Source organism: Eumetopias jubatus, unplaced genomic scaffold (assembly GCF_037043125.1).
Source record: "Eumetopias jubatus isolate StellerSeaLion01/CBP00866 unplaced genomic scaffold, mEumJub1_p1.0 scaffold_4, whole genome shotgun sequence".
Taxonomy (NCBI): domain Eukaryota; kingdom Metazoa; phylum Chordata; class Mammalia; order Carnivora; family Otariidae; genus Eumetopias; species Eumetopias jubatus.
In genome coordinates, this window is record NW_028274810.1 from 102498097 (window position 1) to 102520223 (window position 22127).

Below are 22127 nucleotides of genomic sequence, written 5' to 3' on the forward strand. Positions count from 1 at the left end.
GTGAAGACTAAATTGTGTTTCCAGCAATTTCATGAAAGGAAGAAAAGATACAGGGCTAAACCACTAACACTAGCATCAATTCACAGAGAATCACAAGCAGAGAATTTAGTGGTACAGATGAATAATTCAAAAAAATCAAACAGTAAGAAGACTGAAAATTAATGAGTGGGTCTGAAAGAAAACAACTATTTTGGTAAAAAAAAGCAAAGTGAGATCAATCTTCATTACACATTTGTGAAGTATTTTTAAAGCCATACTAAATTTGTTGTCATTGTGAGCTTATGTCAGTGTCAGAGAGGAGTACAGTGAAGGAAGTCTGGAAGTGTACCAGGATGGCTGTAATTACTCTCAATTAAGACCGCTCTCAATGGAACAATTACGAGACCATGAGTAGCCAACACCTACTAGAGAACTCCCTACGTTAACGTTTGAGCTAAACTCTTGATCTTTTTTCCAGATCCTTCCCTGACTAAGCCAACAACATCAGTTTTCTAACAACTGCAGTTTCTCAGAAACTGATCATCTTGTAAAATACGGTGTCTTTCCAAACTGGATGGCCACTTTATCAGGAATGCTCACTGTCACAGTGTTTTGGGATTAGACAGGAAATGGGATGAACACTGAAGAGCCCTACGGTATGGACAGAGAACAGTAGCTAACTGATGGAGATGGACTACGGGAAGAAAAGAAGAAAGAAAAATTTGTTACAAACAGGTGCTTCATCGCATTAGGTTAAAATATTCAGAAAGGAAAAGGATAAAGAAGGCGAAAGGGAAAAGAGAAACAGACAACCTCTGCCCAGACACGAGACTCTGAGTGTTATCCACCACTTGAGTCTTAGTCCAAATTGGGAAGTGTCAGCTGGTTCCAATGATCTGTGTTCTCATAATGTAACTGTACATTTCATAAAGCCCACTTGACTATTACAAATGTTCCCCTCCAGATTTCCTTTCGCTTACTTTTAACCACAGTCTGTTTAATTACAATGAAGGCTTCTTTGAAAGCAGTCAACAGTAGAGTTGAGGTGGTGATTCTCAACCCTGGCTGCACTTAGAATATCCCAGGGAGCTTTTAAAAATCCTAAGCCTGGGGCTCACCCCAGAGACCTCAATTTAAATGGTCGGGGGTGGGATCTAGGCCCTGATATATTTAAAAGCTGTCCAGATGATTCTAACATTCAGCCAAGGGAGAGAATCAACATAAAGAGCGCTGAGAACAAGAGCAGGGACTGGTTTCCCTAAGCTCCTTCATGAGGGCATTTTTACCATTTTGTACAGAATCAGAGAAGACCCACACATACACTCACCATGACACCCAAAGAGTGCTCCCACTTGTTTCTAAATACCCTTTAAAGGGTCAGTAGCAGCCCCATGTGAGAGTCACTGATCCAGACAATGAGCGGGTCTGGTCTCCACCCCTCTGGGCATCAGTTTCCCAAGCCACGGTTCTGGTCTGTCATGCTCTAACCTTGCTTCTGACACCCCAGGAGCCCAGGCCTCACTGTGGCAGCCGCTTCTGGAGGAAGTCAGAAGCCCAAGCAGGCAGAGTATAGCCCAGCTCCCCAGCTTCAGCCAGGGCATCTGTACTTTCGTCTGTTTTGTAGATTTAGGTTCCCCATAAGTTTATGTTTGAAAAAAAAATGGTTCAGCTACTTAAAGAAATTTTTTAAGTTTGAAAACTGGCAGACCTTCCAGTTCAAAAGTACTTGTATTCAACTGAGAAACACAGGGCTCCAGACTGCAAGCTCCTCCTGTCTTACTCCTCCTGCATCTAAGCCTAACACAACCCCAAGACTGAGCACAGAGCAGGGATTTTGTAAATGACTGGCCAATGGGCAGAAGAAGAAGAGTGAAAAGGAGCCTGAGACAGTGACTTTCTCTCCCCCATTTCCATCTAGCACTTGGACAACTCCTCATGGATGTGTCTTGAGACTGCAGATTGGTTAAGAGGTAGACTTAGCTCCTGTATGTCATGTGTGGCTTGGCACATGGTGACCACAGGGCATTCTGTCTGTCTGTGAGGAGGTCCTCTGGAGAGATGTGGAAATTTTGTTTCTTCTTTTAAGGATACAAGTATAGATGCCTGGGGTGGAAGGTGAGGGGGGAGGGAGCAGACCAGCTCTAAGATGGATCCCACCATCCTGGCCTCCAGTGTAAACTCCCTCCCCTTGAGTGTGGGCAGGAGGACCCACCTGTGGACCTGAGAGTTGCTTCTAACAAACAGAACACAGCCACGTGATGGGAAACGGGTGATTACACATGTGATTCCATCACTTAAGACTGCAGCATTAGGACTCGCTCTCCCTTGCTGGCTTTGAGCCAAGCAGCCATGTTAGGAAGGCACAAGTAACTAGGAGCTGATGGCTGTCTTTAGCTGATAACCAGCAAAAGATTGAGACCCACAGTCCAACAGCTCATCAGAAACTGAATACTGCCAACAACCCCTTCAGCTAGGAAGAGGATCCTTCCACAATCAAGCCCTCAGATGAGAATCCTGGCCAACACCCTGAATGCAGCCTCAAGAGACCTTAGAGCAGAGGGCCCAACTAGGCCTTGCGTGGACACTGGACCCACAAAAACTGTGAGACAGGAAATGTATGGTGTTTAAAGGCACTCAGTGTATGGTAATATGGTCATGCAGCAACAGATTACAGTGTGTAACAAAGGAAACAAACAGCACATTCCATGGTCCTATGCGTGGGAAGAGCAAAGCACTACTGAAGAGCTGGAAGAACATGGCTGAAGCTCAACCAAAGTGGGGATGAGGGCCTGAGATGAGACAGGAAAGGGAGGGCAGCCAGGCTGAGCAGAGAGCGTCGGCCATCTGTTTAAATTTATATCCACAAAACAGTGGAAAGCACTTGAGGAGTGTAAAGCTGGGGAAAAACATGATTTGATTCTCATTTCACTATTTTAAGAAGGTAACTTGACTGCTATGGGGGGAATGAATGAAGAGGAGGTCCAGAGCAGAGGCGAGGGAGTGACATGGGAGGCTCCTGTGGGTGTCCAAGGGAGCAGCGGTGATGGTGGCACTGGGACAGTGGAAGGGTCACAGTGAAGACAGAACCAGGTTCATGAACTTGGATGAGAGAAGCACTATATCCTCATTTCACTAAACTCCAACTGAAATGCGGTATTTTAACCGTGAGTATAGGAAACAAACCTCAGCAACATGGGCTGTACCTGTGACTTATAAGTCTCAGATGTTTTTCATCCCAATTACCAATGTCGTGACAGGAAGTATCATTTGTGTTTATCATTTCTTCAAATTTATGGTAGTTACAAACCCACCACTAGATCCTGTTATTTAAGAACATTTCAGGAGTACATGTGTTGTCATATCACAAATCAGATCTGTGTTTTAGTAAGATTTTGGTAACTACTTCAATACAACTGGTTGCCTCTGTAATCCCGCAAATGGTTTGCATTAAGACGTAATTCCATTTCAGAGGGGAGGGGGGTGGGGGGATGGGTCAGCCTGGTGATGGGTATTAAAGGGGCACGTTCTGCGTGGAGCACTGGGTGTTATGCACAAACAATGAATCATGGAACACTACATCCAAAACTAATGATGTATTGTATGGTGATTAACATAACAGTAAAAAATTATTAAAAAAAAAAAGACATAATTCCAAGAAGGTATCCACAGGCTTCTTCACTCCGCTGCAAAAAAGCCCAAGAAAGCCCTGGGCGGGGGACAGGGAGAGACACAGTACAGCGTGGTGCTGTGTTCGATCTTGGGGGTGGGAGAGTGGGAGGGCAGGGACTACTGCAGAGGCAGCAGAGTTGGGGAAAGATCTAGAGTTCAGTTGTGGACGAGCTGCCCGAGGTGCCCGTAAGCATTTGAGGAAGGGTCTGAGGAAAAGCTGGGGCCCGTGACTGGGGACATACAGATGGATCGCGAGCTATATGCGTAGATGAGAATACCTCAAGACAGTGTGCGGTATGAACAGAGACACTGAGGGCAGAGCCTGGCAGAACCTGACCCCTGAAAGGCTGGATGAGAAGAAAGGTGGGTATGGGGTACTGACAGGCAGCTGGCCCAAGAGGAAGGAGCACCCAGAAGACACACGATCACAACAGCAGAGAAGCGTCTGGAATAGGAACGGCTGAGAGGAGGCTGCAGTGTCTGCTGGGTTCGGCAGCTCGTACGATGTTGGAAAAGACAGGCAGTCTCACTGGAGCAGGGGTGGAGGGTGCGACGGGAACCGAAAGAGGAACTGGACAGTGAGAACACAGAGGAAATTTCTAATGCTGAGGATTTAAAAATGGGGCTAGTTGGGAGCCTGGGTGGCTCAGTCGTTAAGCGTCTGCCTCCGGCTCAGGTCATGATCCCAGAGTCCTAGGATCGAATCCCGCATTGGGCTCCTTGCTCCGCGGGAAGCCTGCTTCTCCCTCTCCCACTCCCCCTGCTTGTGTTCCCTCTCTCGCTATCTCTCTCTGTCAAATAAATAAAAAAAATCTTTAAAAAAAAAATGGGGCTAGTGATGGAAAGGGAAGCTGGGTTTTGTGGACATTAAACTGGACGAGCTGGTAGAAATGGAATACAGGAGAATGCAGGACAACTGCCAGGTTCAAGTCCCTGAGAGGGAGAGGAGCTGGCATCCAGAGCTCCTGTGACCAGACTGGCCTTTGACAGAGATTAGGAAGACTCGGTTTAGTGGTGGGAAGATCTGGAGTGAAGCAGCTCAGCAGCTGAGAGGCAGGGGTGGTGGTGATGGTAAAGGGGGTGGTCCGGTGAGAAAGAGGCAGAAAGTATGAAGTGGTCATGGTCAGAACAGGCTTAGTGGGTGGAGAATCCTAGAGAACTGTGGGTGGTGCTAAGTGCTCACGTGGTGACCAAACACTGACAGAGACAGGAGTCTGACTCTTTATGCCGTTTTTCTCCAGCAACACTGAGCTGCTGGGCTGCGGGCACAGAGAGGCCAGGAGATGGGTCGGGTTCACTGGGAACAGGGATTTGTCCAGTTGGGTGTGACAGGAGGAGAGAAGAGCAGGAACGCTGAGGACATTTGTGAAAGAGTGACATAAAAGAGTCCGCATACTGTGGACTCTGGAATTTAAGCTGGATGAGAAAAAAGGGGAGAAGAGGACACCTGTGGACGGAGGTCCAGGGACAGGCCTCTCCACGGAAGGGTGTGAGGAGCACTGAGGCCATGCCCTAGGGAAGCAACGGGGGACTGTGGGTAAGGAGCAGGAGCTCTGCCAGCAACAGGAAACGCAGGCCCATCCCAGGCGGCCGCTACATAATGAGGTTAAGAGAGGGTCCACCAGCCAGTCAGAGCACGCAGGAGCCCCAGGAGAGCGGCCCACACAAACTCAGTGCCTTGCCTCCTGAAGACGACATCTCTGGCCGTACCTGTTACTTAAGAGATGGGGCCTCCAGATTGCCAGCTCCACAGGGCACGCATCTGTTTGGTTCACACCTATTTTGCCCAGAGCCTACTGTTCAAGAAGTACTAGTGTGTATGAATGTCATTAAAACACAATGATGGGGCGCCCGGGTGGCTCAGTCGTTGAGTGTCTGCCTTCGGCTCAGGTCATGATCCTGGGGTCCTGGGATCGAGCCCCACATCAGGCTCCCTACTCGGCGGAAGGCCTGCTTCTCCCTCTCTCCCACTCCCCCTGCTTGTGTTCCCTCTCTCGCTGTCTCGCTCTCTCTGTCAAATAAATACATAAAATCTTTAAAAATAAAAAAATTTAAAAATTTAAAAATTAAAAAAAAAACACAATGAAGTGAAGAAAAAGACAGAGACAGGAAAGGACTGAGCCCTGGGCTGCATGTAGGACGCGCTCCCCCCGTGGCACTGGGGCCAGACCACCTCAGGTCCACGAGGAATAAAAGGCAGATGATCTACATGTACTTCAGAGATTTGGCCAACAAGGTGGTGGGGTGGGGACCCTGTAGTAGCTGCTGACAAACATCCTGTCCACTGACCCAGGGGCATGCAGACGAATCATCAGTACGTTCTGCTTGATTGTAAATAACCATATTAATTCTTTTTTCAGGTGGCTCCAACTCTTTAAACCATCTCTTGGTCTCACTCTAGGTTCTTGGCTCAGGTAACCCACTCCAGCGGACACCAGACTTGGCCCCTTCTTTAGAGGTCTTCCCTGAACCTCTGCACCAAAGAGGGCTCCCACTTCACTCTCTTAGAGCCGTGCTCTGTGCTACCCTTGTAAACTGAGCCATAATTCCCTTTCCTTCATAGCAAAATTCCCATCAAAAATCACTAACACTTGCAGCCCCCACATCCTCACCCATTCGCCTTTCCCCCCAATTCCAATGGGGCCTCTGAGCCCACCACGCAACTGAAACCACCTATCAGGGTTATTAAGAGCCTCCAGGTGCCCTAATCAATGGTGACGTCATCCTCATTTCACTTGACTTCTCAGTAACCTCTGACTATATACCCCCTGTGGCAGGAAGATTAGCGGCCGCCCAAAGAAATCCTAATCCCTAGAACCTAGAAATATGTTGTGTTACATGGCAAAGTTGCAGGTAGAATTAAGAATTAAGGTTGCTAATCAGCTGAGCTTAACATAGGGAGATTTTCCTGAATCATCCAATGGAACCAATGTAATCGTAAGAGTCCCTAAAACTGGAAGCGGACACAAGAGAGGTCAGAGTCCGAGACAGGGCTGTGGCAATGAAAGCGGGGTCAGAGACATGCTGTGTTGATGGCTCTGAAGACGGAGGAAGGGGCCGGAGCCAAGGAACGTGGGCAGCCTCTAGAAGGTAGCACAGGCAAGGAAACAGATTCTTCTCTAGCACCTCCAGCACTGAGCAGAGTCCTGCTCACACCTTGATTTTAGCCCATTGAGAGCTGGGTCAGATGTCTGACCTACAGAACTCTATAAGATAATAAATCTGTGCTGTGTTAAGCCGCCAAGTTTGTGGTAATTTGTTACAGCAGCAAAAAGCAAACTGATACACCCTCCTTGAAACATATTCTTCTCTGGGCTTCCACCGCACACTCGTGTGGTTTACCACTCCTCCCTCGCTCTGCTGCCTCCTCCTGCTCCACTTAGGGCTCATTTCATCCCTTCTCCTAAACATCATTTGCCCCCAGGGTGATCTCATCTAGTCTAATGGCTCTCCAATTTATATCTCCAGATAGGACCTCTCTCAGACTCCCAGACAGCTGCCTCCTTGATGCTGCCACTTCAGTGTCTACCAGACATGGCAAAATCAATACATCCCAAAAGAACACTCTTGATCCACCCCCACCCTCCCTTCCCTCAGTCTTCTGGGTCTCCATTATGAGCACCAGCACCAAGGTTGTGCCTGAGGCCACAAACTAGGAATCGTTCTTGACTTCTCCTTTCTCCTACCTCCTACGTCCGGTCCCACGAGCCCTAACACCTCCACCTCCACTTTTCAGCCTCACTCTTACCACGATCGCCTGTTACTGCAACAGCCTCCTCACTGGTCTCTCTGCTTCCCCTGTTGGCCACAGAGCCGCCAGAAAAAGACTTTGAAAATAAAAAATCCGTATAATGTCACTCACATCCTGAGAGCTTATCCTATCCTCCAATGACTGTTACTCTTAAAATAAAATTCCCAATCTTTGTACCTACCAGACACTTGGAGAGCTAGTCCCTACCTACCTGGCCCATCTCATCTTCCAGATGTCCTCTCTGCTCCAGCCAGAATGTCTTTTTTATTGTTCCTCAAACCAAATGCATTCCTGCCTCAGGGCCTTTGCACTTGGCTCTTCCCTCTGCCTAAAATGTTCTTCCCCCAAATCCTCAAGCGGCTAGACCTCTTTCATCATTCAGATCTCAGCTCAAAAGTCACTTCCCAAGAAAGTCAAACCACCCAACCAAAGGACTCACACCTCAGTATCCTGATCTTTCTTCTAAGCACTCTCTGAAATTCTTGGCTCCTTGTTTACTTAGGTATTGTCTTTCCTTCTAAACTATAAACTCCATGAGAACAGGAACTTATCTGTCTGGTATCCTCAACCTGTGCCTGGCACATATTAGGCCCTCAAAAAAATTGCTAGCCATAACTGATAGCATGAAATACAATGGAATACTAATAAGCAGTCAATAAACACAATGCTATGGATCACTCTCAAAAAAGCCCTAAGACATATACAATCTATTAAGAAAAAACCAGATTACAAAACTACATGCACAGTAAACCTATCCTGAGTTAATAAATAAAATGTACAGCCACATCAGCACAGAAAAATAACTGGAGACACTTCTATCAAAAAGTCAACTATTTCTTTCTGATGGTAGACTTTGGGGTGATTTGGCCCACTTTTCTACCTGTGTCGTACTGTGTGAATTAGCTGCAGGAGGGTTGCAGTGGAAGGGGTCTCCCTCTCCCTCTCCCCCCCCCCATTTCCCACATGGCCAAGAGCTCCTCCACAAAGGATAGTCTTGGCTTCCTGCCTCACCCTCCCTCCCGCCCTGGACAGGAACAACTTAGCCGCCTGGCAAGTTTGAGATAAGGACTGAGTGTGCTTGCCTCAACCCTTCCTTCCCTGGATTTGGGAACCCGAGTGCGCACAGGGAGCAGACATTCTGCTCATCTCCACATCATAGCTTTTTTAGGGGTAGCTCCGTGGACCAGCTTGTCACTCCTAGTGACTATTACTAGCCCAGGCTGTAGAATTCAGAGACAAAGTACTAGCAGCACACTTGAGTAGCAAACCTAAACTGTGTCCGTTGGTCACGAAACAGCCACTATGTGCCAGGCACTGTTTTAAACTCTTCAGATCCATCTGTAAACAGAGCAGATGAAGATTCCTGTCCACCTAGACCTCACAGTCCAGCAGGAGCACCCAGGCAACACACAATAAAAAGAAGCAAATTATACAGTACATTAGATGATGTTATATTAGATTATGTTACATGCTAATTCTAAAACACTTACGTCTGGCCATCCTCATTTATGAAATAAAAAATACATAATCACCCCCACAGCAGGCTCTCTGAGTTGCTAGAGGAATGGACTGTTAAAAATTACTGGAAAATGCATAAATATAAAAATTTTGATTAATAATGATTAAAGCATTTAACAAAACTGATTCTTAAATAGAACAATTAGAGTTAGGAAGTTGAAATGTTGTTCAACAGTACAAAAATAAAATAAAATCCTAGCATGCACATTAACAACTGTCTTCTGATGCCGGGAAAGGGGTGTCTGTTACTACATGGTTTAAAGACAGGAAAAATGGGAAATGACTCTACTCTGACCTCAATTTTATAGATCGTGCTTAATTTCAAGCTATTTTAATGTATCCTTTCTCAGAAATGGGAAGCAAATGGCATTGTCCCTTTCTCTTGAATCTTTCTTGACTGATAAATATATTTAAGTGTCTTCTCCCCTTCTCTTCCTGAGAAAGTGGCTTTTGCAGCCCTTTCTAAATAAGATCCCAGCTTCCCAAAGGATAGCCTTCTTCTTGGCCAGCTTCTCTGAATAGGCCCTGTCCCTCACCCAGAACATGAAGAGGGTGTGGCCTTTCCCACCTTGTCCTTGACCTTCTGTGTTGGGACTTTCACCCTTCCCTAAAGTGCTACCCACCCTTTAAAAGGGAACTACTTCAGGCGTGAGTTAACACACAGAATGATGGTCCCAAAGGGAAATTTTCAAAAGGCCTTTGGTTACTGAAGACCCACCACATGCCAGGCACTGTTTTAAGCTCTTCGGATGCATCAGCAAACAGAGCAGATGTTTGCTCTGCAGATGTTAGGCCTTTTAAAAAAATCACAGAACTAATAAGCAATTATAGAAAAGTCTATCGCCTTCTTATATACCAGTAATGAACAAATGGAATTTGAATTTTGAAACACAATACTAGCACCCCCCAAAAATGAAATAACTAGGCATAAATCTCACAAAATAAGTACACAATCTACATGAGAAAAACTACGAAACTCCAATGAATGATATCAAAGAACTATGCAAATTAATGGAGAGACAGTCCATGTTCACAGATAGGGAGACTTAAATATTGTGTCAAGATGTCAGTTCTTCTCAACTTGATCTATAGATCCAATGTAATCCTAACCTAAATCCCAGCAAGTTATTTTGTGGATAGCAACAAAATGACACAGAGAGGCAAAAGACCCAGAATAGCTGAGTCAATACTGAATGACAAGAACAGGAACAGAGTCAGAGGAATGACACTACCCAACTTCAAGACTTACTATAAAGCTATAGTAATCAAGACAACGTGGTGTTGTTGAAACAGACAAATAAATCAGTGAAAAAGAACAGAAAGCCCAGAAATAGACCCACATAAATTACAGTCAACTCATCTCTGACAATGGAGCAAAGACAGTCTTTTCAACAAATGGTGTTGGAACACCTGGACATCCACAGGCACCAAAAAAAAAGGAATCTAGATCTACATCCTTCACAAAAATCAAGTAAAAATGGATCGAGACCTAAATGTAAAATGCAAAACTATAAAACCCCTGGAAGATAACACAGGAAAAAACCTAGCAGGACTTGGGCATAGCGTTACTACACCAAAGGCAGGATCCATGAAAGAAATAACTGATAAGCTGGACTTAATAAAAATTAAAAATCTCTGCCCTGTGAAAGACAAAGTCAAGAGAATGACTGGGAGAAAATACTTGCAAAAGCACATCTCATAAAGGATTGTTGTCCAAAGTACACAGAAAACTCTTCACACTCAACAATAAGAAAGCAAACAACCTGATTAAATGGGCCAAAGACTAACAGACCAAACAGATACAGGCGGCAAACGAGCATGTGAAAAGAGGCTCCATATATCTGTCTTCAGGGAAATTAAAACAAGAATGAGATAACCACTACACACCTATTAGAACGGCCAACATCCAGAACACCAACACCACCAAATGCTGGGAAGATGTGGAGCCATAGGAACTCTCCCTGTTGCTGGCGGGAATACCAACAGTACAGACACTTTGGAAGACAGTTTGAAAGTTTCTTATAAAACTAATCATACTCACACCATATGATCCAGCAACCACACTCCTGGCTATTTAAAGGAGATGAAAATCTATGTCCACACAAAATCCTGCACACAGATGTTTAAACCAGCTTTATTCATAATTGCCAAAACTTGAAAGCAACCAAAATGTCCTTCGGGAGATAAAGAGATAAACCATGGTCCATCCAGACAATGGAGTATTAGTCATCACCACAAAGAAATGAGCTACCGAGCCATGAAAAGACATCTTAACACCAAGAATGAACCATAATGTAAACTAGGGACTCTGGGTGACGATGATGTGTCAACATAGGTTCATCAACTGTAACAAAGGTACCAGTCCGGTGGGGAGCGTTGGTAGTCGGGAGACTATGCATGTTTGGGGGCAGGGGTTGTACGGGAACTCTCTGTACCTTCCTCTCCACTTGCTATCAACCTGAAACTGCTCTAAAAATATTAAACATTAAAAAAAAAAAAAAGGAAACAGAAGAAGTAGAACGGATGGCCTGGATTCAAGTGCTCCTGCTGCAGCCATCTCTGGAGGCCAACCCCCTCTGACACACGCTCCCCTCTCACTTTAGGCACAAGGGGCTCTACTTTCTAGCCCAGGTCAAGCTACTTTTCAGTTTCCTGTTCCCTTGGACATGAAACCTTCTCTTTTTTACCATAAACAACTTTGGAATCATAAAAAAAATGAACTCAAGGCAAAATAAAGCCTGCCTCAGAATTCCATCCCGGTTCTACCACAGCTGCCCCACATGGGTGCGTGCACTCACGCACGCGCACACACACACCTGCTCAATCCGGTCCAATTCCCCAGAGCCCCAGCTCCTCCTCCTTTCCTCCTTTCTCCCCAAATGTAAACAACAGGTTCTTTAAGTTTTACATTTATTTCAACTCTACCTCCTTCACCAGACCAGGGAACACATAAGCACAGAAGCATACGAGAAAGCCTCATGAAATCCACACATCCGGCCCATAATATTCTCCCTTACAGAGAAAACACTCTCCCAAACACAAATTTATCTTCATCACATCCACCCCAGCCCATCTGTGGTTTCTCAGCCATCTAGAAAGGACTCCTTTGTATGTTTTTTCTTTTTCATTTTTTTCCAGCTTTCTAAAAGCATTAAAATTGGAAAACTTAGGTTATATTTTAGGAACTTCTCTTAAAATCTTCAACAGAACTTCATAATTACCAAGATAACAGAATTTATCATTAGAAACATTTGGAAGGTAGTATTAAAAAGACCAGAAGGTGGGCAGACAGGTAGGTAGGTAAGTAGGCAGGCTATGACGTTCAGCTTTAGGGTTCTGCTGTTTTCAGCTATTTGGACCAAATGGAGATGGAAACGAAAGAGGGAGTAGAGATGATTCTTCATGCTACCTTTTCAAAACAAGGTCACAAAAATTAGAATATGCCTCCACATACCCCTACCACCACCCATACTTTAAAAGGGCTTCCTATACGACAAGACATTAACCAATAGTTTAGATAAATACCAAAAACTAACTGCATTCTCTTACTTCTAGGTAGGTATATGAGAAGAAGACTCTAGAAAGCTCAATTGTACCCCATGTAGCCAAAGTACACCAAAATATACCTGAATGGTGTAAGGATAGCAGAGCTGAGACTAAAGTCAAGTGAAGTCAGAATACACTTCTAGGAGCCTGAGAGTCTTCATCTAGATTAAGTTTCACCAGGAACTTGTTAAAAATACACATTCTTAGGCCCCACCCCAGACCTACTGAAGCAGATATTCTGGGGGTGGTGCCCAGAAATCTGTGTTTTAACATGCCCTCCAGGTGATTCTGATGCCAGCTAAGCATGAAAACCAGTAAGCTAAAAAGAATGCCCACTTTTCCACGTATCCTTCCCTTTTCCAATCTCAGCTGACTTTATGCAGGGCTCAGCTTCTCTTTATGCAAAGTCACGGCCACAGAGTCTCCCACCATTACTAGAAAGAGCGGGGCAGTTTATCCCCATGTAACCCAGTTCACAGGGCATATTGTTTCAGTTTTCACCTGAAAACTCTCCTCAAGCCCTCTTCTTCCCTCAGAAAAACAAGGCCCCAACTGAATCCTCACTTGTACTTGAACATTTTGAAAACAATCTCAGGACAAAGTGCTCTGTGTTAAGACCTGGACAAAAAGACAATCTATTCTAATTTTAGCTCCAGTGCCACACGGGTATAGAAACTTGGAGGAGATACCAAAGAAGAACCTTGAGCCCAGTAAAAAAGAGGCTGGCCACCCCTTGAGGGTGCTGACTCCACCAAGTCCAGAGAGAGGGAAAACCCGAGCTGTTGGGGTGATGAAAATGTTCCAGAATTACATGGTGGTGACGGCTGCACAACTGTATGTAGACTATACTAAAACCCACTGAAGCATAGACTTGAAAAATAAAAATAAAGGATGATTAACAGCAAAAAATAAACAAACACACACCCCAGCTGGACCCAAGCCTACCCTGAATGTCCTACACTCCCAAACAACTCTGAGAGCAACAGTGATTTAGCCTCCAAAACTGGAGAACAGGACTTATGACATATCTCTAAAGGTCACTCAGCACAATCACAGCAGATGCAGACGAGGCCAGGCAGGTGGCTTACCTAGCACTCAGCTGACTGGTGGCAGAGCCAAGACTAGACAGAACCAGTTCCTGATTGCCAGTTGTGTATCCCTTCCAAGAGATCTGTGGTCCTTGAGTTCACTAGGAAAGTTTTCACTTCACATCTTAATTTATAACCTGAAAAAATAAAACCTATAACCAAATTTTTCTAACACAAAGATCCACTGTTCAAGTCTGTGGTCTGTGATTACAATCACCTGGGTACCCGTTTAAACTGTTCTCAGACTAATGAGAAAATCCAGAAGTGAACTTCAGACTAAATGATGTATTTGTACCGAGACCTAACAACAGACTTCTAGAAACGCCTGCTGAGCCAAAATCAGTTTCTAAGTAGTTCAATATGGGGAGAGGGGTGGGATCACTGCAGGGCACATGATAAGTGTCGCAGGCCAAATTCAAAAGACCCTGCATGAGAACAGTCACTATTACATTCGTGTTGTAAGAGCAATTTGGTTTTGGCAAAACTTCATCCATCGCATTTAAGTAATGTTGTTAATATAAATTTTATTAGTTTTCTGATCTTTTTTATGTAATATATTTACATTTGAGTTTTATATCTGCATAAGAACTCCAAGAGCTCAGAAATTTATACTGAGTTTTTATATTTTTACACATTTCATTCATTCAACAAACATTTATTGAACACTTACTATGGGCCAAGTATCTTCTAAGTGATACATTCTGAAGTAATATATAATAAAAACCACTAGGGTCAAAACTGAGGCAGATCCACAGGAATTTTCTTCCTTCAAAAAATCTGTTCTTTAAGATCTTACTCAAATGTTATGACCATTACTCTACTCTCTGCAGGTTAAGATCTGCTTCTCCTGCCGTTCCTCGAGTTAAACCCACTTGTCTCGACCTCTCCTCACCTGCCTTCCCCCAGAGATGTAGAAGGACATCTGCCCCCAGCATTTCAACACATCCAATCTCCCTCTGCTTCCACCAATGCTAAACTGATACAGGTTGTCTGATAAACAGGTGCATGCTCATTTAGATTTCGGTATCCATTTACCTGACCTCATACTACTAAGTGAAACAGAGGAATTATAGTTAACCCAATTGCTACAAAATTACCACATTTAATTTGAAATTTGGTACAATATATTGTATTCAAAAATCAAATGGCTCCCTCTTAAAACTTGGCTCTCTGTGGTGCTGTTCATATCTGTACTTTCCTATTTGCCATTGAACCAGGAGAGCCCCACCTGGACTCCGAGAATAACTTGGGACCATTCAAACCATTACAACTGCCAAAAGCTACACAAAACAAAGGCCAACCTCAGGGTTAACTAACGTTCTGAGTCATCAAAGCCAAATACCTCACTCACCTTCATAAGGCTAATACTTTTCAGTTTAGCTTGCACGGTGGAAGTCTGAAGAGTGCTAAATGATCCCCCCAAAATGTGGGTCTGTCTTTCAAAAAGATAACATATAAATACACTAGAAAAACCAATCATTGAAAAAAATTACAGTCCTTAAAACTATGACTCTATAAGGTATTCCAAGAGAAAAATTAAAAACACAAAAAACACTCAAGAATATATGCCTACACAAAAAAAATGACTAAAGAAATTTGAAAAGGTGGCTTATTAAAACTGAAATGAAATATAATTTAATAAATCTCATAGTCTTAAAGTCCATTTGTCCATTTTTCTTACCTGAATATAAAAAACTGAAGGAAAAAAAAAAGTATTCGGGCTTTAAAAAAGCAATTCTTTCCCTATAAAAAGCATTACACCTAGGGGTTTTTTTCTTCAAGTTCTCTGGCATGACTTAAGACTATACCAGTGGAGAGTTATATGCTCTCTACACAGACATGTTTACCATTAAAAAGGATGCATTTAATATGAAAATCTCTGAAGCTATCACCAACTGAAAACCCTTGATGCAACTTTCTTTAACATCAGTACAAAGGAGAATTCCATTTTGTTTACCTCCTCTAGAGAAACTTTGTATTAGAACAAAAACAAACAAAAAAAAAGCATTAATAGTTCAAAAATAGTAGCACACAAAAGTGATTTGAACATTTAAGCAGAACATTTTCATTAAAAAGGTCTGTTGGTGTGCACTAGCTCGGCTTTGGAAGAAAGCCATCTGAAATCCAGATCCAGCGACTGGGGGAATGCAGTAGTTGTATTTTAAGTCAAACAGCTAATTAATGACTAAACAAAAGAATTTCAGCCTGGACAGCATACATGGAGTACTAATATGTGTAATTATGAATAGTCATTTGTGCAATCAGAAAGTTGCATTAGCATAATTATCTCTGGCTCTGGGCCTTAAAAATATTAACTTAAAATGCAGAAACTTTATAACAGTTCACCTAATGAAGACATGAATGCCAAACTGATTATGGAATAAGAGCCGGTTCTTCAACAATTTTGCTCTGTTTAATACATTCTTTCTCTCCTGCCCTGGATATAAAAAAAATCAAGCCTAACCCTCAAGTTACACACAGGTTCAAAATTTCTACTTTTAATATTTTTTTCATTATCCAGAGCCTACATATTAACATTCATTAAGAATCAAAACTATTTCCCTATGAAATGAGTGCTACTTTTTTTTTTGTAAGTAGGCTCCACACCCAGCATGGGGCCCAACGCAGGGGCTTGACATCAAGACCTGAGCTGAGATCAAGACCTGAGCTGAGTTCAAGAGTCAGACGCTTGACACCAAGACCTGAGCTGAGTTCAAGAGTCAAGACGCTTAACCGACTGAGCCACCCCAGTGCCCCGAAATGAGTGCTACTTTTAAAAAATACTTCATGCAAAAATATATTAAGTTTATGTATAATACTTGAAGATGTAAATAAATAAAGAAGCCAAACAATTCTATAAAACAAAAGGGTTAGAAATCACTAAACAGCTGCGAGATCTTGAGAAAGTCTGTTTGAAATTATTCTTTGGGACAGAACTGGAGAGAGGATGGGCTCTGAAATCAGGCTGCAAGGTTAGACTCTCAAGTCCACCACCCTGGGCACATTATTTAACATCTTTATGGCTCAGATCTCCTCATCGATACAAGGTAATCACATAATCTGCCCTATAGGATCAATTCCAGGAAAAAATGTGATTATTCGCATCAAGGACCCACCAGTGCCACACACAGTAATGTTCCGTCAATGTTGGCTGCCATAATTACTGCCACCATCATCATCATCACCCCTCCTTTATCGCCTGTAAGAACATGGGCAAAGGCTGTGTGTGGCTGAGAAAGCATAATCCACACTGATTTGTTTCTAGACACAACATTTATTTTGCAACTGCAAATAACATTCAAGAAGGGCAGATTTTACCTATTCCGATGCATTAAGAAAGGTTCCAGGAGCTTAGCTGGGCCCTAAGACCTCCTTATCTTCTGGTAGTCTTCCTTTTTAGTGACTTTCAGCTTCACCTAATGTTTGCACATGATCCCACAATACTAATCCTGTGTTAACTCTTTTTAATCCAAAATTAAATGACAGAACGGATTTGCCAAGTACACTAATGTGGTTAAGAGTTATGGGTCTTTAATTAGAAGCCAAGACAACATTACAACAGAATGAACGTTCCTAAGAATTAGTAAGCAACGTACAAGAAATTAAGCTGAGAGAGAGACAGGCCCTAACAAGTATGCTATCTTGACCAAATGAGTTAACCACTTTTTACCACTACGCCCTCATCAGTAAAAGGAAATACGGCATATCTTGGAACATTATTATAAGGCTCAGAAATAATTATACACAGTGCCCAGCCACCAGCAAAAACAGGGGCTCGATAAATGGCAACATGTGAATGGGCACAATCTCACTCTCCGTCTCTCAACAAAGACATAGTACAAAAGCTAGGTTTTCTCAAATCATCACAAATATTACAACACAGGTCTCAATAAAGGAATTTCTCAAAAGCATGGAGGAGTCATATTATACTCAGGAGTTGAACTGTACACACCCAGCAGAGAGCAAGCACAGAAGACAGAGACACCTCAGACAGGCCACTCCAGCCACCAGGCTGCTCCGTGAACATGTGCTGCACAGAGTGACACAGAAAATGGGAATCAGGTGTGCTGTCCACCGATCTCCCTCCCTCACGCCTCTCCCAGTGACAGCACCTTGTCCCAGGAAAGGGGGATCTAAACCAGTTTTGGTACAACACTGCTCCCAAATACAAGCCGACTACTTCATGCGGTCCTCCACCAAAACACAGCCATCTATTCCAACCCCAGCAGGAAACAGGCCCTTACTAATGGCAGTATGACTAAACTTAACTCCATGAGCAATTCAAGAGACCTCATGGGCAACTCTGACTAAGCATGACTCTGCCGTAAATAGGACCAAAAGCCCCAGAGAGAGACAAGTCCACGGAAGGATGCTTCCTTCAGGTTTAGCAGGATGGCAGGCTGAAGAATGTGGGAAAATGCCAATACCCAGCTAGATCAAAGAAGGAAGTGCTTTAATAGAAGTACTGATTGTTTTATTCCTGTTATCCAAGCCAGTTCAAAAAAAAAAAAGACAGGTTACCATCACCACGTAACACTGCAGAATTAAGGATTCCTAAGTCTTCAGCTGTCACTCCCAGAGTCCCCTATTTTTCCTAAAGCCAAAAATAAACAAGAAAGAAAGCCAATGTCCTCTACATTGAAATGAAATATGGGCCAACCTTTAAATTCAGTTCTCTCATAAGAGTTTTTGTCAGTGTTGAGCTGACAAATTACTGAGAGAACAACGGCTCATGAGGTAAAAGGGTATGAGCCTTGGCCCCTGCCGGCTGAGCCACCTGTCCTGCCTCCAGCCACCCTTGGGAACATACTTTGTTCACTGGCGTTTTCAGCAGCAGTGGTAGCTTGCACAAAACAATCCACATGTGTCAGAGCCCCCAGTTTTATGTTTTGCCAGCCAGAGAGGGGACCGAAGTCTCCTCTCTGGACAGGGACTTTTGCAACACTGTGACCTAAATCAGCAGTCTCCAAGGAGCTCTTTGGGTCAGGGTCCTAGAAGAAAGCACAGAACAGCTCTGTATTTCCTTTTAATCTCAACCTCTATAAAAATTCTTTATTAGGTGTTTCATAATGTATCTGAACTATGAGTAAAGGGGAACCTGCCAATAACCAGAGATAAATACGTGAAAAGTGAAGTCCTGTGCAAGGATCTGAACAGTCTACCAATTGAGCTTCAGATACTGTGACTCCAGCTTCAGAAGACCCTAAAGACCACGAATTTTAATTAAGCTCTTGCTGGTTTCAAATACAATTTCAAGTCGTAATTAAAAATAAATTGCCAATTTCACATAAAACATAATATTGAAAAAATATATACCAATTATGTGTTTTGTTTCATTTATAAATAAACTAGAGCTAACATATAATAGTAAGGCAGCAGATCCATGTTTCAAGGAATACTAAGAAACATACTGAGTTTTTAAATAATTCATGACCTAGTTATGACCTACTGAATGGCTCCCAAATCATACTATTTTGCTGACAGAGTAATGATCTATGATTAAAACTAATTTTCAGCATATTTACTTTGTTTTCATGTTTAAAATCGTTAATCGATGACTGATTAAAACAACAGGCCTCTAAACTAGCTAATGTTTGTCAAGGTAAAAGTATTTTGTCTAAGGGGGAAATATAATTTATGCAAATAATCAAAATATACATACCTTAAAAGAAATTAAAATCAGTTGAGACAAGGTATCAAAGCTATGAGGGTCTACTGAGTATTTAAATCTGTAAACTAGGATTAAGTAGACAGACTTTCACCCATATAACCTCTTAAAACTCAAAACAAAAGCACTCCAGGTCAAGAAGTTAGAACAAAATAATCTCAAAAAGATAAGGTAAGTAGGCAGCACTACTGTCTTCTTGTGTCTTTTAACAAAACTGAGGGCCCAATACAGAGCAGGCGTTGTATTTAATTTAACTTGGAAGTGAATGTTGAACCAGCAACACAAACTGACTCAGACCAACTCTGGAAAACCAGTAATCACAGCCATCTGAACTAAAGGAATACAATTCCCAAATTGCAGCCATCTGAACTAAAGGAATATAATTCCCAGATCGATGGACACATACCAGTTCTCATCACCACACTAAATGCATATTACCCTACATGGAAATATTCGGATTTCAAAATTGAAAAGATGACAAAGCAATCCACCCTTAATATTAAGACTCCCAGACTAAGACTTACCAAAAGCAAGAAACATCATCCAAGAAGATACTCTCATTCATTCTACTTTACCAATCTTCTAATTGGATGCCAAATACACAATCTACCATACAGCCTCCATTCCTAATAAAAAAAAACTATCACATGCAAACTCTTTTCATCAAAAAAAGGACTGTGGTGAGAGCTGTTTTGCTAATAAGAAGCCTGCCCTTCCCAATCCTACAGAAACTTCACACTGTCAAGACACTGCATGTTTTGTGGAACACTGGGGCTGTCTCTTTCTTAATTCATGACAACGTAAGAACTAGTGTTTAGCTGAGATGCAGGCGAGTTAACCACCAAATGTAAGATGCCAAAATGCAAGAGAACACAAGTATGGTAACTCATGCTACCTTAGTAAGTCAGCGTGCACATTTTATATTTTTCAACGCCAGCCAAGCAGATTAGAGATAGTTCAAGAAAAATGTTGGTGTCTGTTAAACCCAGATTAAATATTCTCATTTACAATCCCCTAGTTCAGTATTTTGATTTTAAAACTAATAAAAAGTAGTATACTATGCCAAATGACCTAACAACTTCACCCTTAAAATAATTATACCCCTAAAAATAAAAATTTATCTACCTCATTAGTGTTCCAACGGTGCCTCTCTTTGGGTAAACTTGAACATTTCGGCAGACATTCAAGCAGCTTTTTCGGTAAAAAGATTTTTACATGACTACTATTGCTGTTCCCATGATCATCTATAAAGAAGAAAACAATAGATTCAGAGAAAATAATAGAGGAATATCTCCTTTTAAGTACACTGGCAAGGTCAGAAACGGCAGCTTAGTTTGGTCACCGTGAGACCAAGAGCACCATTCCTCTTGGTTAACAATGCTCATTTACACACTGATAGATAGGTGGCAGCAGGAATCTGGTCAAGAGGCTCTAAAATAAGATCCGAGCTTTTGCTCCATGACAAGCGAGTGAACAGGGAATATCCTAGCAGCTGCCCATAACCAGAACATTACTTTTAAAGGCTCTCCCACCAGGTTTCCATGAAGTACATCCGAATTGCAAAAGGATTTAACCTCACAAAACCCAGAACTCTTCTATTAACCAGTTGAAAAAGTTTTAAGTTTTTTTAGGGAAGAGGAATTATAATAAAATATGACAATTTTATTCATAAACTAATACTACTTCATCCCCAAGAATACAAATGAGACTTATCCTTTCAAAAGCAAATTACAAATCTTATAAATATAAGGAATTTAAATCTGCAGTTAGCTACCTAGGTAAATAGAGAGGCTGGTCCTTCTAGCCTAAATCTAAAAACATATCATTTTAATTAACTTGATTTACATACACATATCTATTTAATTAATGTCTTTCATCAAAACGTAACTTCTAAATTAGTGAGAGAAAAGTTCATTACTTTCAGACAAGATGGTATGTCTGACTACCTGATAATCAGTCTCCTGGATACTTTCTAGAAGAGATCATTTCCTTCACGTATTATTTCATTCATTCATTCATTTACAGATCACTTCTTCTTTCATTCCCATAACAAAGTCCCTCTGCCTGGCTCAAAATTTCTTGCCGGTTTTGGCACATTTAGGTCAAAGTTTAGAATTACCCAGTCCAATTTTTTTTTTAATGCTAAATGGAAGCCCCAATATCCAAAGTGCAATGCATAACCAGATACTAGGAGCAACACATTAAAATACTAAAGACTGATTTTGCTCCAGAAAATCATAGTCAAAATAACTTACTCTGATATTAAAAGGTGTAATAAAAACACTGACCTCCAAATCAAGAATCCAAGATTCTGACCCAGTTCTGCTACTTTCTAATTGTGTGACCTTGGGTAAGTTACTTAATATTCTCAGTTTTCCAAATCAAGGAGAATTAAGTAATTTCCAATTCTCCTCCAGGCATAAATCCCTATGAAATTTACTGCCATTCAATAAATTTAAATGCCTTACAATTAAAGAACCTTACATAGGCATACAGGAATTAGTTAATAATATTAAAAGTGAAATACAACAATATATCTTTCCAGTCATTTACTGTAATTTTGTTTAGCATAGCCTATTTTTTGAACATGTGAAAAACATAGAAGAATAAAAAATGTTCTACAATCACAAAACCTTCTCCAAACATTTTTCATCTGATTAACACATTTCTTCTCAAGGAAAAGACCTTAACAGAAAAATATTGGGCACAGAAATAAAGTCTGAAAAAATGTACTACATAATACGGAAATATTTTAAAGGGAGGAACTTAGGAGAATTGTAGCATACTAAATCTTTTTTGGTCCATGAACTACACAACCAATTGAATTATAATGCCCAATCCTCTATTTCTGTAAGCAGTATAAAAACTTGAAAAACTTAAAAACTGACTGCTTTTAAAAATCCAAAAT

The 22127-nt window shown here is 42.1% G+C and overlaps 1 protein-coding gene across 1 annotated transcript in view; it reads right to left on the bottom strand.

Annotated features, from left to right (window-relative positions):
• CAMTA1 (calmodulin binding transcription activator 1) overlaps positions 1-22127 on the bottom strand; it is an 867769-nt gene that overhangs the window by 814706 nt on the left and 30936 nt on the right. Inside the window, exon 3 of the mRNA XM_028108234.2 lies at positions 20345-20463. Coding sequence (XP_027964035.1) covers positions 20345-20463 — 119 coding nt within the window. The remainder of the gene's footprint in view (positions 1-20344; positions 20464-22127) is intronic.